The following is a 16362-nucleotide window of genomic DNA, read 5'->3' on the forward strand; positions in this document are numbered from 1 at the left end:
AGATTTAATCGAAGATGACCCAGTTAACACATCACATTGCTCATACAGAAGGAAGATTTCAGTGCACTGTTCAGATATATTTGCACATTGGGTGAGAGGTGGGATACACCCTGAGCAGAAGTTTGGAGTGTCCAATTAATATAATATTGTACTGCAGAAAAAAAAAGGGAATACTCAGGGAGAACCCACGTGGACACAAGAGAATATGCAAATTCCATGTTGCAAGGCCTTGACTGAGAATGTGTCCAGAGCATATTCATGTAAAGTTGAGTGGGAGGAAAAATTGTGACAGAAAAAGGTGCAAAGCAACACGGACAACATTAGCCTTGGGAAAAATATGAACCAAAGCCGATTCAAAAGTTCTAATACTTTTTTCATATTAAAGTAAATGATGGATGTTGTTTAGGAATCTAGGTCCCAGAATCAGGAGGACGAGCAGAAACGCACAGAATCCAAGGTGCTTGGTGTTCAGTACGAAGTTTGCACAGTTAGTGATGATTTGGGGAGCTATGGCAGCTTCTAGTGTTTTTTTGTGATTTTATTAGATATAGTATCCCCAGCAGGCCTTAGCACATGCCCACCACAGAATCTGAATAATTCTAATTCACAATACTCCAGCATGATGGCCTCTTTGACTTCCTTTTGACCTCTTTCTTTTCCATCTCCATCCTTGCAAAAAAATGTTGTTCTTATCATTACTATTTGCCCTTTGTTCTTCAGTGAGTCAAGGGTAACTGTTGGCAAAACTTGTCCTAGACACCCACATTTGATGCAAATTTTTGGTTGTTGAGATACTAAAGCTTACAGAAGATAGTGGAGGCATTTTGATGATGGAAAAACTATTAAAGTCAATTAAATTAAAGTCATACTATCCAATTTCTATGTTAAAGATTAGTCTTAATTTTTGCAAAACTGAATCAACAGCTAGAAGCCATTATCACAAACATTAAATAAACACTTGAAATTCAGTTTTATTCAGTAAATTAAAATATGCGTTCCAATGAGACTTGTTTGTTAGATTAAAAGCACCTTTTGAAAATAAGTTTAAAGCAGGTAGGCTGTTAAACTTATTTTTTCAACAAGCATTTCTACATTTCTGTATTAAAAATATGTCTTTATTGGTCTGGTGTGATATTCTAATCTTAAATGTTGCGTTTCTATAAGCTGTAAATAGAAAATCATCATAATTAATAAACTCTTGAAAACAGGCTGCCTGTAACTAATCCATGTGATTCATTTAAGGAACTGTGTAACTAAAATAATTTAATCTTATTTACTGGATTTCTGTGTAAATCACTTTTGTGTATGATTTTATATATAAATGAGTTTAACTTTTTAAAAATAAAAGTTACGAAATAAACGTTTGAATATATGCTAGGTTTCTGAGATGGATTCTTACATTTACTGTAAATATGACATTTAGTAATATTTTGAAAAAAAAATAATAATAAAAACATAAGGTGGAACAAAATAACGAGCAATAAAAACATTAATCTCCGTAGAAGGTAGATCCACATCATTTTACATTTTTAAAAATGTTCAGCCACATGATAGCCTTGAACTTTGATTTTTTTAACACTTTAATAATTGTGAACGTGTAGAATTGTGGGATTCTGCAGGAACGGGGAGCTTGCCAAACGCCATCTTTAAACCCCACTAGAGGCCAGCTACAGTTGCACGGGGATAAAAAACACTGTTCTTATAGCAGGATATTGACTCAGATTGTGGAGATAGTCTCGTTATTTCCTGGTCCAGTGAACTTTAAAGAGCTGCCCCACCGGATTGTAAGAAGACGGTCACGGGACAGCGTAGGAGCCTTAAAATGTTGTTAACGTAGCCAGAGAACAACAATAGACGGAAAGACAACAACAACGCTAGCAGTTTGCTAAGCACTGCGCTGTTTTCAAACGCTAACTAAGGGCTAGCTAATGTTAGCTAATTCATTAGCAAATTTTTTCGACTACGCTATAATTTATTCGAACGGGGGCTGTAGCTGGTTGTGGATACCCTGATACACCTACCGGTTGAGTCAGCTGTTACCTGGCTCATTTACGACCTCTTTCTGCCTAAGTTTCTATTGTAGCGCCAGCTAGCTAAAAGCTAAGTCCTGACTTCTCGCCCTCCCCAGCGGCCCAGCCGGAGATGTGTGGAAGATGTCGGTGTCGGGGCTGAAGGCCGAGCTGAAGTTTTTGGAGTCCATTTTTGATCCAAACCACGAACGATTCAGGATAATTGATTGGAAGCCCGACGAACTGAGCTGCCAGTTTAATGTGACTGGAGAAAAGTTGCTAATTATCCACTGTAACATTACGGTAAGTAGTCAAGAACTTGTGTGTTGGAGTTTAGCTTGAAATGCACTTCCCTTGTTGATAGTTGGCGACTAAACGTCATGTTGTTAACCTCCTAAATCAAGTGGACAACTGCATTTAGAATCACAAAATCTCAGTGTATATGGCACCGGTGTTTTTCGTTATACACCTGCGTGGACGTGAGCTAAAGGGTCTGTAAATTATCAAATTAGGCGTTCAGCGTTTTGGAAGCAATCCTAGCATCCGGCTAACGATGCGTTCAACATTCGAGTGTCGTCTCTGATGAACATTAATATTGTTCTTTATATTTTATTTGCATGTCTAATACTGCTAATATTATGATTATAAAATGTATCTATGTGGGTGTCTTAAATATGTCGTGTCACTCGTTTTTTTCAGGAATCATATCCATCTACGCCACCAATATGGTTTGTGGACTCTGACGACCCGAGCTTGGCACAAGTTTTAGAGAGGCTGGAAGATGTGAGAAAAGGAAGCACCCTGGTAGGTTACATTTACTTGCCTATTTCAACATGTTTTTCCGCAACGCTTAAGAGAAGTCATGATGCGGCTGCTGCTCGCCACGAAGAGGGGTGACCAAAGAGCTGCCATCCCAAATTTTGACAGCGTAGTGTTATCAAGCAGAATGTTGATGAATCTCGCTGAGTACATCGTAATGGTTGTCTTTTAAATCAATGTGACTTAAGTAAATGGGTTGAGTTACAAATGATCCATCTCTTCAATGTTTTCCTGGTATTCCTGAAGAACATGGCATATGTGACTACACTTTGCACTTTGACTTATCTGAACTGCTGCACTGAGCAAGTATTGACAATACTGCTTTTCAGTAGAAGAAATACAAGACCAACTGTCTTTTGGGCGTCAATAATGCATAAAGCGGCAATGACAAAATGTTGATACAGATACTGATATCTTTTATTCACCACTTTGAATATTTGAAGCTTTGGTGACTGTGCCGCAGACATTGGTGGGTGAAATTGAGCAGTCTACCACATGTGCCTTCATGCCATTGGATGTCTTCACATAAATGTTGGTAGATAATAATTTAAAGTTATATTCTGCTCATAACCTACTGTAAGGAAATGTTATGCAACTCTATTAAAGCAATATCCAGCATCTCATGTCTTACTGTCATAAGACATTAGGGGTCAGTTAGAAATCAGACCGACAATGTAAATGGGGTGTAACATAATTGTCAAATTTGACATTTTTGGAATATATCACCATTATTTATCAAAATACTGAACAAAAAGAAAAGTGAAGTGATTTACAATGTTAATTGCATTAGTTTTGTAGGAGAGTGAAATAACCAGGAGCCATTAATACACGTCATTCTCCTTTACAAATCTCAGTCACTGTGATATTGCGCTGAAATGCACAAGCCACTTATATTTTTAACACTGAACCGGTGGAGACACTTCCCTATTTAATCTTTACATACAATGTGCATACTTCAACTAAATAGATGTGACTGTGTAAGCAAAAACAAAAAACTGCAACTTCACCCACTGTGACTCACACATCCACCTTTCAATAAGAGAAAATAATCTGTTATTTAAAGGTCTCAGTTTTGCAGTGGCAAACAAAACAAAAGCATTAAGATTGAAGAAAAAAATGACAAACACAATCAGTTCCGTAAGTTCAAAGCATAAGATTGCTGTGGAGGAAAAGTAAAAATAGTTGGATTACAAATGGGAGGTATAAAAATACATCCGTTGCAGTAAACGCTACTTGGAACATGATTCTCCTCACTTTCAGGAGAACAGTCCAATAAAAGCTGACTCTGAAAAACGTTTTGTTTTTGATCGGGTTACAATAGGTAGGCCTTCCCACAGCACACCACCAGTCAGTCTAATGCATCTACTTTAGGCATGGGTGAATTTATTAAGACTACAAAAAGAGAGAGAAATCTGTCATTTCTTCCTCTGTCTAATTTCTGTGTAGGGCTATGTGATTTGTTATCATTTACCTAAATGTTGTGTAAATATGTTTTTCTATTGTTGTCAGTTTTGAGCTACTGTAGATGTATGTCAGATAAAGAGGAAGTCTGTTTTTTTGAGAGTTGATAAGATCTGCTTTTTTTCTGTGTACACAGATGTCTTGGTGCTTTTTTTTGAGTGCACCAATTTGCAAAGACATGGTAGCTGGCTAACCATTAAGAGTTAACACTTGGCATGCTGTCTAACTACACAGTTTCAGTGTCACTTTAATGGCCGTGGTAAATGTGAGATTTTCTGAACAACTTAATGGAATTGTGATTTTTAATTTAACATTTTAATTTAGACCTGTATAGTGAAAGTAATTTCAATATGACACATCTGAGCTGGAACATTTGATCTTTTTGTACACTCCTTGCATTTACTTTCTTGTGTTGTCTTCTTAAAATGACATGTGCATAATGTTTAAATAAAATGGTATACATGTGTATTTAAGTCACACACCACTTGTGATCCTCAGACTCCATCGATGCTTTTAAAAAGCAACTTAAGAAATTATTTTTTTATGAAATAATTTTCCACTAGTCCCATGGTTGCTGTGACAGATTATATGTATGATGTATTTCTTAAATGTTCCTTGAACTGTATTTTTCACCGTGAAGCACTTTGTGACTGCTGTCTTAGAAAGGTGCTGTATAAATAAACGTTACTTACTTATATTCATGAGAGAGCGCATGCAAGGACACAGCAACCTCTCAAGAGATTGGTAAAAGCAGTTATTATGAGTTTTTAGGTCATTCCGGAAGTCAGTTTTGCATAATCTACAGCACCGAGTTATTTCTTAACATCAGTGTGATGCAGGAACAAAATGCTGAGGTCCTGTGTGGCTGTTCTGTTTGCTCCTTTGCAGAATTGATTATTTCTGACTCTTTTTGGTTGGTACGTCCCAACTATACATAAGTTTATGCCAGTCGGCAGGATATTTTTCATCCACTTGGACAGCAGAAAGTTTAAAGTGATTTTCAATATTCTATACTTTAAAGACAGTCAGTTTGGATAGCATTAACTTTGTTTGAGTATAGATTTCTGATGACCTCACCTGGATGAGGGAAACATCAGGATTGTGCCCTTTCTAAATAAACTGAATCAAACATCAAAACGCTCATCACATGCTGCATCTCATTGTGCTACTCCAGCTGCTACTTGGCAGATGAGAGGGCCTGGAAGGGGATACTGAGGGAAACTAATAGGTTATTGGAGTGTTCCTGCACCCTGTTCAGGATGTTTCAGTGCCATTGCAGAAACAGCGAACACTGTCCAAAACTCTCCCCACCCTCTCAATAAACTTTTTCAGTTGCTGATAACAGGGAAAAGGTACTGCAGCATCAACAGTTGAAGCACCAGACAGCTGGACAAGCTGTTAACATGCTGTTAACATGTGTATGTTCTATCATAAATGAACTAAACCAAAGTCTCGTTGTGGTTTTCCTCCCTAGCTTTTGCAGCAGTTAAAAAAGCTGATTTGTGACCTTTGTCGGTTGTACAACCTTCCTCAACATCCTGATGTGGAGATGCTAGACCAGCCTCTGCCTGCAGGACCTGTGGGACAACAAGACCGAAAGGTAAAGAGGACCAGTTCATGCTGGAACAAAATGGCGATTATAGATGGCAAATCTTTCTTGCTTAGCTTCCTAAGTTCCTGTTTCAGAATAAAGGTTAGATTTTTATAAACTAATAAAATTAAATTACAGTTTAAACTGCATTGGTTAAAGTAATATTTAGAAACTGTCTTTTTGATGTCTATTAACCACTGTGTCTCAGACTAACCAGTCATTGAAGGTAAAGTATAAATATTTCAGCTACAAAAGTGAAATAAAAAAACAGATGTTAAATGTAGCTGTACTTTGCACTCATAATTGCACAAGAGTGTCCTTTTTAAGATGTTTCAGGTAATGCTAAGTAAGCAAATTTTAGCCATGGTTTCAGAATGGGCTGATTTGTCTAAGTTGCTAACCTCTTATCAGATTTATCAACATTGTGGTCAAGAGTCTGCTTGTTCTGGACAGAAATATCAAAGTATTGTAAGACTTTGAAGTTGAAGCAGTTTGACCTGGTTTATATAGCATCAATGCAACATACAAACCAAGACCCAACCAACCCAATCCAGAACAGTTTACTGCCAGATCTGTATGGTCAACAAATCACCTAAACACATTTAATAAAATGTCTTCTCAAAAAGCAACACATGCTCAGAACCCAACAACAGAAAAGAGAAATTCACTGAGATTTTTCAGTTTGGGAAGTGTTAAAAAGTCAGTCTCCAGTAAACCACAGTGAGAGACTTTATCCACAAATTAAGAAAACATGAAATACTGGTGAACATTACCAGGAGTGTCTAGCCTTCCAAATCTTCTCAAAGAGAGCATTGATGACTCATCCAGGACGTCATAAAACAGCCCAAAACTACATTTAAAGCACAGCAGGTCTCTGTCAAAATCACTGTTTCAGTGGAATTAATGTGTTTTACATCTGCCTTAGAGGTTCAGAAAAATAATGTCATTTTGGAAGCTAAACATAGTGAGAATTTCAAGTTTGTGAACTTAAGCTCAAATACACCTGGATTATGTAGTGGGATAATATTCTAAAACACATCAGCAAGCTCACTTTTGAGTGGCTAAAAATAAAATAAAATAAAATGAAGGCCTTAGAATGGCCTACTAAAAGTCTGGACTTGAATCTGATCTAGATGATTTGACTTTAAATAGACCGTTTAAGTTCAAATGGGACTGAATTGGTACAGTTGTGTAAAAAGTAGTGAGCCAAAAAGACTTCACAGTAAAGATTCCCAGTGGGCCAGAATTTGTTATTTTACGTTTTAAATGAAAGGGGGAAAAACATCCTGACTCAAACATTGAAGCATTGACAAAAAATAAAAAAAAACTTCTATAAAAGCGTAAATACCCAGACCCCGCATTGTACTTCAAGTCTTAAATATGTCAACATCTTTTAAAGCTCACTTGAGCTTGAAACAAGATGGCAAAAGCACACAGATTACTTTAGAAAAGATATTTGGCCTAAATGCTCCCTTATGTTTTCTTTAAAAGATGTGTGTTTATGTAGGGAAGAGGTAATAAAATTATTTAAAGTTTTATTGGGGGGGGAGGAGAGAATAATATACTGTTGCCTTTTTGCTCTTGTCAATGCTGCTCTGTTTGTGTTCCCGAGGGGGTTCTCTGTAAAATACATTAGATGGACTAGTCTGTTGTCTCGCAGACTAATGCGGTTTCAGTGAAACAAACTCTTGTTTGTGTGTGTGTAGCATGGGACAGAGGAGGTCACATCTGAAGAGGAAGAGGAGGAAGAGATGGGGGAAGTAAGTTATTAACTTTGGCCTAAACATGGTGCCTGGTCTCTTTGCTGAGTTCATTGCTGAAAATGATTTATTTTGACCTATTAGAAGTTGTACTAATGCTGCTTGTTTTCCCTGTTCTTCCTACACACACACACAACTATAATGATCTGTAATAAAATGTCTTAATTTGTTTATACTCAAACATTGTTGTAAACAACAAAGTTTTATTTCATAAGCATGCATTCCTTCTGCCTTGATCATAAATTTTTGTTTTATATGTGTATGGTTTAAAATGCCTAAAATATTGCAAATAATTTATCAGGACATTGAGGACCTGGATCACTATGAAATGAAAGAGGAGGAGCCTGTTGATGGAAAGAAATCCGAGGACGATGGCATTGAGAAAGAAAATCTGGCAATCCTCGAGAAGATCCGAAAGAACCAGAGACAAGACCACCTAAACGTCAGTTTTTAAAAAATTTGACTGTCGTTTGTAATATTTCAGATCAATTTCACAGAACATTTAAAAGTGGGTTGACATGAGTAGTTTTTAAGATCAGTCGTTTTTACTGCCTTGTACACTTGATAGATTATAATATAAACTCCTTCTATGAAGCTTAAGGCACATTTTTGTTTTTCCTTTATCCCTGCTTCTTAAGGTAGCAGAAAACTTATAAAAGGTGTTGTATGTTCTTTAGAATGGGATCCGTTTTTGAATAAGCTTTTTAAGCCATTAAAGTAGGTCAAAATAAAACACAACCTCATAGCCATAAAATCAAAATGATCTTGTTATGCTTATTTGGCTTCAATGAATAAATGTTTTGTAATTTTCTGAAACATTCTCTTAAATAGTTTACTGCTGTCAGAAACACCCAGATTATCACACAAGTGTAGCTTATGTCAGCTGATGTTGAGACACAAATTCCAGAAGTAAATTAAAGTTTGTCTTCAATTTCGCAGGGAGCTGTATCTGGTTCAGTGCAGGCCTCTGACCGCCTCATGAAGGAACTTCGAGAAATCTATCGGTCTCAGAGTTATAAGACTGGTATGTACATTAAACCAAGCTTTTGTTTTGTTGAAAGGAAATGTTACAAATACACAGAAATCCCACAGACGATGACGTCTTCTCTTTTTGACAATTAAGCTGCTTTACCTCAAGTATTTTGCTGAGAGGGTTGTAATGATTTCATGGTCAAATGAGGAATATTGCAATAATTTTCTTTATTTTCTTTCATAACTCTGTTAACTCCATCTGAACTTCCTTAATTGGTAGAAAAATATTACCTTTGAAAAGTGAATTTTGAAATTATTTTTGATATGTTATTACAGACACAATCTTAGGCTTTGCCTTCGTTTTCTATTAGTAGCCATACATTGTCATTTCCACTTTTCCTTTTTAACTCTGTTCAGGTTTGTTTCCATCATAATAATAAGAATGATTTAGACCAAAAAAAGTGATCTCAAGGCAACCAAAAGTTCCCAAAGAGAGATGGGAGTAAGCAGATAGACATTATACCTGTACCTGTTCAGACCAACATTGCTATTTTGTATCAGCGTGTTCCTTCGATCACTCACCAGAATAGCCTACTTTAAATTGGAGAGCCATAAAGTTATTGTGCAAGTGTGACTTTCCTCCAATTACTCATTTTACCCAAGAGGATGATGCAGCAGTATATAGCTGACATTATTTCAAGTACACAATCTGTCATATCCCTAAGTCCATTTTGTTCAGGTAGTTGCTGTACAAACACATTTTATTTGGCCCTAAAAATTCACCTAATGCGATGCTGCTGTTGGATGAAAGGGGAATTAACATACTGTAACATTTGAACACATTCCTTCACTTGGCTTGGACAAGAAAAGTTGTTTGAAAGAAAAGTTGAGGTTGCTGAAGCGAAGTGGTTTAACAAAGCGAGAGTGGTTGTTGGCATGACTCCATCTGCGGCGATCAGCACATACCTACCACACGAACAGACAAAGGGCAGACAAAATGTGCAAACCACAGTAAAAATATTTTTTTAACTGATAAAATTTGTGCTCACAAACAAACAGCTGTGCTGCATCTGTGACTCACTGGCCAAGACGTCTGACACATTCGCCACCTGGATCATATTTGTAGCAAGATTGCTCACTCCATCTCTTTTTTTTTTTTTCTTTTCTTTGTTGCCAATACACGGTCACATCCATTTGACATCTTGCATTAAAAATGTATTTCTATACATAAAATGGCTTGTGTCCTTTGTACAACAATAGGCATTGGACACTGCAGACCCAGGTGACATTTCTTATAGTATTTCACTTTGTTTTTTAAGACATGCTTTTCTATTGTCAAAAAATGCTTTTTGAAAAGATCTTTTTGTCATTTTAGTTGAAAAATAGAGATTAAAAAATGTTAAGCAATATTTTGCAATGGGGCATGATTAAGGACTTGATTATAATTTTGGATTGTCTGCTTATTAATTATTTCCATTTGCAGGGATTTATTCAGTTGAGCTTGTCAATGACAGCCTGTACGAATGGCACGTTAAACTGAGAACGTAAGTAGCTAGTGGTATTTTGTCTTTTTTTTTGCCTGATTCAACATTGTCTAATTGTTGCATTTAATGTCTCATAGGGTGGATCCAGATAGCCCTTTACACAGTGATTTACAAGTCTTAAAGGAGAAGGAAGGAATGGACTACATTTTATTAAACTTCTCATATAAAGTGAGTCAGATGTATTTTAAAAAAGGGCAAAATTTAAAATGTCTTGGCAGTCTGTTGATGCAATCATTTTTCCCGGTCTCCTTTACAGGATAATTTCCCCTTTGACCCACCTTTTGTCCGAGTAGTTTCCCCTGTGCTTTCCGGAGGGTAAGTACTGTGCTGCTGTTTGTTAAACTCTAATTTCTTCCACTGCTATTTTATAACATCAATCTTTGGCCCTTCATTAGTTCATTACATAGTTCATTAGTTTATAAGTAATAAATCTGCCTCCCTCAGTTACGTTCTTGGAGGAGGCGCCCTTTGCATGGAACTTCTCACCAAGCAGGTATGCTTAAAAATATATAAAGTATATTTTATTTAAGCCATGGAATATGTGATGTGATCCGTTATTGTCTTGGATTGTTTTTTTGTTTTTTTTTTGCATGATGTTCAATGTACATCTGTCCACTTTTCTAATTGGATCTAATTGTCCTTGTCTCCTTATTGCAGGGTTGGAGTAGTGCCTATTCCATTGAGTCTGTCATCATGCAGATCAATGCCACTTTAGTCAAAGGAAAAGCCAGAGTGCAGTTTGGAGCCAACAAAGTGAGTGATGATGGTTTAATGTCTAAGTTAGGTTTCTATTGGCCTTACAGACAGCACTTCTCTTTTCATTTTGATCATTAAACTTTTTTCGTCATATTTTACTAAGCGCAGTTCAAAACATCAGGTCAGCAAGCATGAAGAGGAAGTGAAGACCAATTATATAACCTAAATTACTTTGACAGTCATATCTATAAAATTGGAGTCAGTGAAATGCCTTGTCTGTTTATTTAAGATCAAAGTGAAAACACAATTCAACACATCGTCAGCTGGGAGGAGAAAATAACAGATTTGTATCACATCTAGGGTGCAAATAATTTGGGTGCAAATAATTTTTAACCACATAGATAATTTTTTTTTTCAGTCAGTTTTTTTCTAAGATTATATCAACATTTCATTAAATAATCTGAACTAAAGCCTTAAATACAAGAGTCTCTCTACTATGTCACAAATTACATTTAGTTAAATTTGTGTTTGCCCATTTGTTTATCACATTGGCACTAAACCTTATCTGTAAATGTGCAAAAACTTCTTTTTAAACCTGCTTATCTGAGATCTCTGTCATTCTGTGCTTTATATGGTAACACTGGAAGTGAAGTGAGTTGATATTAGCTGGTTATCTGTTCAACAAGCCAGTCGAGTAAGATAAAAGTATGTTGGAGGGAGTAATAATTTTTTTTTATTCATTTAGATCTCAAATTTAATTTATGATGGTCTTAAAAAGTTATATAACCTGACAAAAACACTCTTAAGTCATTATTTTAGGAACTTATTTCCTCCAAATATAAATATTGGTCCAAAAATGTTCAATTTGCAGATCTTTGCAGGGTTTTTTTTTTTTTTTGAGAACTCATAAGACTAATCTTTTGTTTTGCCCTGTCATTATGACAGTCTTGCTGTTTACGTCTAACTTTATCTTTATTTTTCATCTCTTTCTACAGAACCAGTACAATCTTGCCAGAGCACAGCAGTCCTACAAATCCCTGGTTCAGATTCATGAAAAGAATGGTGAGTTTGTCAGTTCCCAGTTGCTGTGTGTTTTAAAAAAACTGTGTGCTAAAATCAAATCTTAGATATTACTTTGATACTTTCCTATAGACATTAATAGGTTTGTAATACAGCTCTTTGTATACGTTTTAAAACAAACTGTAAATATGTCCATGTGAATGATGCACAATTTTAAAGGCAGATGTAAATTACATGTTATCGTTTAGGTGTTAAATTTCTGGCTGCATTCATACAAACTACCTGGAATATTTGGGTGCTGTAAAGTGTTTGGAACATATTGTGCAGTGTAGATCAGTGGTAACTTGATAGAAATGCTGCATCAGGTATTTTTCATTTCATTGTGTTGTTTTCTGGAGCCCCAAACAACAAACAGCTGTTATAGCAGCTGCTCTAATAGTTAAAGGAATTTATTGCATAGTTCATAAATTACTTTGTTACAAAGTTTAAACATTCATTTAGGCAAGGATGTGGCAAGGAATTATAATTTTTTTGTTGGTTTGTTTGATTTTTATTGGACTGCTGGTTGACAGTTTAAAATTACCGGCTTCACTTTTCTTAACTTTAAAACAAGGTTCATATATGTCTGATTTTTCATTGTAGTTCACAATCACACTCTTGAACATCACATAAAATAAAATAAAAAACCAAAAAAAAACAGTTTAATTATTTTTGTTTAAAAAAAATGTGAAAATGTTTCAAAATGTACAGAGCACTTTCTCCTTCTGTCTTTTGCTAAAGATTTTGATCTTTACCCAGATATTTTTCATTTTTGTTTAAATTTTGCATTTTTTTGTTTTGATTGAGAAAGGTGAGAATTAATTAAATATTAAATCCAGGAGAACCAGGATAAAAACAAAATGCAGATGACTGTTTGTTACATCAAACCCTGTAGAGACCTTGTTCTTTTCTTAATGGTAAAAAAGTGGGTCAGCACACTTCCTGGGCTGTTTGAATTCTGTCTTTAACCATTTCACTTTTTTAAACTTGTTTTATCAAAAGACCAAAAATAATGCACTTGCACAACATAGTTTTTATTTAACTTTTTCGCCTTTGTTCATTTTGTATTTTTTTTTTTTCTTTTGCTTGTAGGCTGGTACACACCCCCAAAGGAGGATGGCTAATAGAGACTGTTGCCTTTCCTGCACCGGGACCACATGTCTTAGATTCTTTTCTTTTCTTTGCGACCAATATTGGTTTTACCCTTCAAGTAATGATGTTCTCTCTCAATGACAGTTTAAAATCCAAACCAAATTCCTCATTTACTTTCTAGCCCAAAACAGGCACATATATACAGGTCTGTTCACCTCCACCCACAACCGGACGCCGCTGCTACTGGCATTGACGTCCTCTCTTCAGACACTCATCTCTGTTTGTCTACTTGTTTATTTTTTTATTTCATTGCCCACGATTCGGTGGACTAAATATCATGTGAACTTTCCCTCAGTTTTGGCATTGAGCACGTCGAGGTTTGTCTCTGGCTTTGAGCTCAAAAGGTGTGGCATGGCTTTATCCTCCACTGGTGGCAGTCTGATGCTCCACTTGCCATTCTCTATCTCTCTGGCCTTAAACTGGATGTTAGACTGGCATGCACCATTTCCTAATATGATGCAGTGATGGCTGGGAAGGACATCAGGAATGCTGGTGATAGGAAACTCCCCTTGCCTTTGACTTCCAAGGATGACCTCCCTGTTATTGTGTTCTTCTTTTTAATCCCAAGAACCCTCTTCCCCTTTTTGGAGGAAAAAAAAAAAAAATGAAGCTTCTTCTAAGTCTAGTCTGCATTCTAAAGCTTAAAGCCCCAAGCATGGGCAGGACAATACATGGACTTGTGCAGGTTTTGTTGGAGAAACCATTTATGAGGATCAGCATGCTGCTGGCTTTCAAATGTGGAGAAAACCACCAACATTATCGCAACCAGCAGCTGGACAACATTGGGGTGCAACTAGACGTGATTATGAGGCAAAGCAGGAGCTCGTTTGGATCAAATCACACTGTAATGTAATTGATTTTAACTCCACTGTAAACATGTAAATTTGTATTTCTGCTAAAGGATTTAATTGTTTATATTGTAATCTTGTGTAGGTCTTTGCCTGAGCAGAGACTGTATTACTGAATACTCTTGACTATAACTTGCAGGGCCATTGCAACCTCTTAAGACCAATTTAAAATAAAGTAACATTATAGATACTTCTGAAGTATCTGAAGGAAGCAAAAGTGCACCAGGTTCTTATACAAGCCTAATGACTACTGCAATCCAGATCTTATTTTTTGGTAACCCTACCTTTCAGTGGAGTTCTAAATACTACAATGGCTGTTACAATATTGTTGGACAGCTGTCGGTAGCATACCAGAGGTTTAGCCATTCATATCACTCCACAACAGGCTGAACCTTTCTACGGCTATGCAGCGGGGACACATTCTGGAGTTTTAACTGAAGCCAATTCTTAAAGCTGGTTCACTTCCTAACTACTTCACCTATTTAACGTCTGAGGTAAAAAGTGACCTTTGCCCTCTGACTTTTCTCTGACCTCAGTGCTGTTTTAAAATGCAGCCGGAGTTCCAGATTCACAGCAATACTCTTCTCCATTATAACATTTTTGCTTCACGCCCGGAAAGATCACCCTGGGGTCTGTTCTGTTTCCAGAATATCTGTTCAGGTTTTAATAAATATTTGTTGAGCTTTGCCACAGGAAAAACTTGAGCTCGTCCCATTACCACTTCCCTGGTTTACTATTCATGACCACTCTCGGCACGGCTGCACACCCTCAGCGTGTTGAGGCTTTGATGTAACATTAACTGGAGCATTCCAGTTAATGCAGTGACATGTTTTTTTTTTTGTCTTTTTTTTGTAGGTGTTCTGTTGTGTCGTTACTTGCATTTTTTTTTAAGTATATCATCCTGATAACCAGCGTAGAAGGCTTAGTTTTGCCATTTCTCGGAGTGAACTCTCATTTATGAATGGGTTTTTGGTTTTCCAGAGTGACGACTAACTCTAGATTGGTTTAAAGTTTAAAGTTTGTTCATGTCCAACTCATCTTAAATTAGTTTTCCTGCAAGATACCTTTTTATATGAAACAAACTACCAGATCATAGGCATGATTGTTAGCTGTTGTAATGTGTTTGTATTGTATTATTCATCCCATTCTGCTTACATTGTTTAGCCCTCCCTTGCATTTTCTGGACAAGCAAACTCAGGAATACATACTGCACACTCAACTTTGCAAACGATTGGTTCAGGCCATCATGGATGGCAAGATTGAATGTCTCGGCCCGTTTTTGCCCCCCCCTCCCTGTTATTAAAACTACACCCGTGCTGACATCATGGTGTGTTTTGCCGATGCATTCCACGCATTGATTGAGGCTAGTTATTTCTAATGACATGATCAGATGTGTGAGGCAGAGATTGCTCCAACCCTGGGCTTGTTGAAGGGTTCAGAGCACATGTACCCTTTCTCTTTGATATTGCTGTTTTTTGCATGTCAGTATAGTAGTGGGTATAATTTCTTCCCCTGCCTCCCCTCGTCTTGGGAAACAGAGTGATTGCTTGGGGTGGTTAATAAGGAGACTGGGAATCTAATTTGTTGTGGTTTCCCCCACTGCATCAGTGCACAGCCCCGATGCGGAGACACCTTGGGCTGGTTCGCTCATCCTTCTGGTCTACCTTTAAAGATGCCAGGTTGATTCCCATGAATAACAGCAGCTAAGGTTCATGTGCCAGACCTCATACATGAAGCTGATTTCTTTTGGAACATTGATGTACTCGAGTGTGGTGCCCTGAACAACAGCTTCTCTCACACCAACCCATTTCTGACTAACAAGAACTTCTCAGATTAGACGAGTGACGCGTTGGTCTGAGACCTGAACAAGCCTGATATTGGGCTCTTTACCTTGCATCATTAACTGCGGTGGCCGGGTTATAAAGTTATGCACTGTAAGCATGCTTTGGTTTGGTTTCTCTTTTTTTTTTTTTTTTTTTTTTTTTTTTTTCCTGTTGCAAGGGTGATTTTGACAATGTAAAATAATTTATAAACTTGCATCAAGTTTATGAATAAAGACTTTTATGAAATAAACCTGTTTTCACTTTTTTGGGGGGAAATTTTCATTGAAAAAAAAAACCCAAAACGGATCTCAAAAGACGTGGAAATGTAAATGGTTTGATTTATGCCAATAGTGGAAACAAAAGCTTTGACTTGCATTTCATCATATGAGCCAGAAAATGTATCCAACAACCAAGAGCGTTTTGCATCTTTGACTGTGTAGCTGAATATTTATCATTAAAAATCAAGCATTTGTAATGGCTATAAAATGTAAATATGCTATTACGCTTTATAAAGACAGCTCATTTTTATCCATCGTCTCGTACACAATTCTATTCTTTTGTATTTGTCCAGCGATCCCAGCCAATGAAAACCTAAACTTGTAGAGACTTCTTTTCCAAATGAAATGCA

The 16362-nt window shown here is 36.7% G+C and overlaps 1 protein-coding gene across 1 annotated transcript; it reads left to right on the forward strand.

The window, feature by feature from the left end:
• The first annotated feature begins 1615 nt into the window (after positions 1-1615).
• LOC103149688 (ubiquitin-conjugating enzyme E2 Q2-like) lies at positions 1616-15984 on the forward strand. Its single transcript, XM_007568965.2, has 13 exons — positions 1616-2312; positions 2709-2813; positions 5764-5889; positions 7587-7640; positions 7942-8082; positions 8580-8664; positions 10096-10156; positions 10234-10324; positions 10413-10471; positions 10601-10649; positions 10814-10909; positions 11848-11914; positions 13004-15984. The coding sequence occupies exons 1-13, from the start codon at positions 2154-2156 to the stop codon at positions 13033-13035; spliced, it is 1125 nt and encodes a 374-aa protein (XP_007569027.1). The 5' UTR covers positions 1616-2153; the 3' UTR covers positions 13036-15984.
• Positions 15985-16362: the final 378 nt, after the last annotated feature.

The sequence above is a fragment of the Poecilia formosa genome, unplaced genomic scaffold (genome assembly GCF_000485575.1).
Source record: "Poecilia formosa unplaced genomic scaffold, Poecilia_formosa-5.1.2 Scaffold234, whole genome shotgun sequence".
Taxonomy (NCBI): domain Eukaryota; kingdom Metazoa; phylum Chordata; class Actinopteri; order Cyprinodontiformes; family Poeciliidae; genus Poecilia; species Poecilia formosa.

What these genes read in the sequence shown, in the direction of transcription:
- LOC103149688 (XM_007568965.2), top strand. Translation starts at nt 2,154, where the DNA reads ATGTCGGTGTCGGGGCTGAAGGCCGAGCTGAAGTTTTTGGAGTCCATT. An exon ending in AGGAGGAAGAGATGGGGGAA is followed by an intron (nt 7,641 to 7,941) that starts GTAAGTTATTAA and finishes ATAATTTATCAG; the next exon opens with GACATTGAGGACCTGGATCA. An exon ending in TGGAACTTCTCACCAAGCAG is followed by an intron (nt 10,650 to 10,813) that starts GTATGCTTAAAA and finishes TCCTTATTGCAG; the next exon opens with GGTTGGAGTAGTGCCTATTC.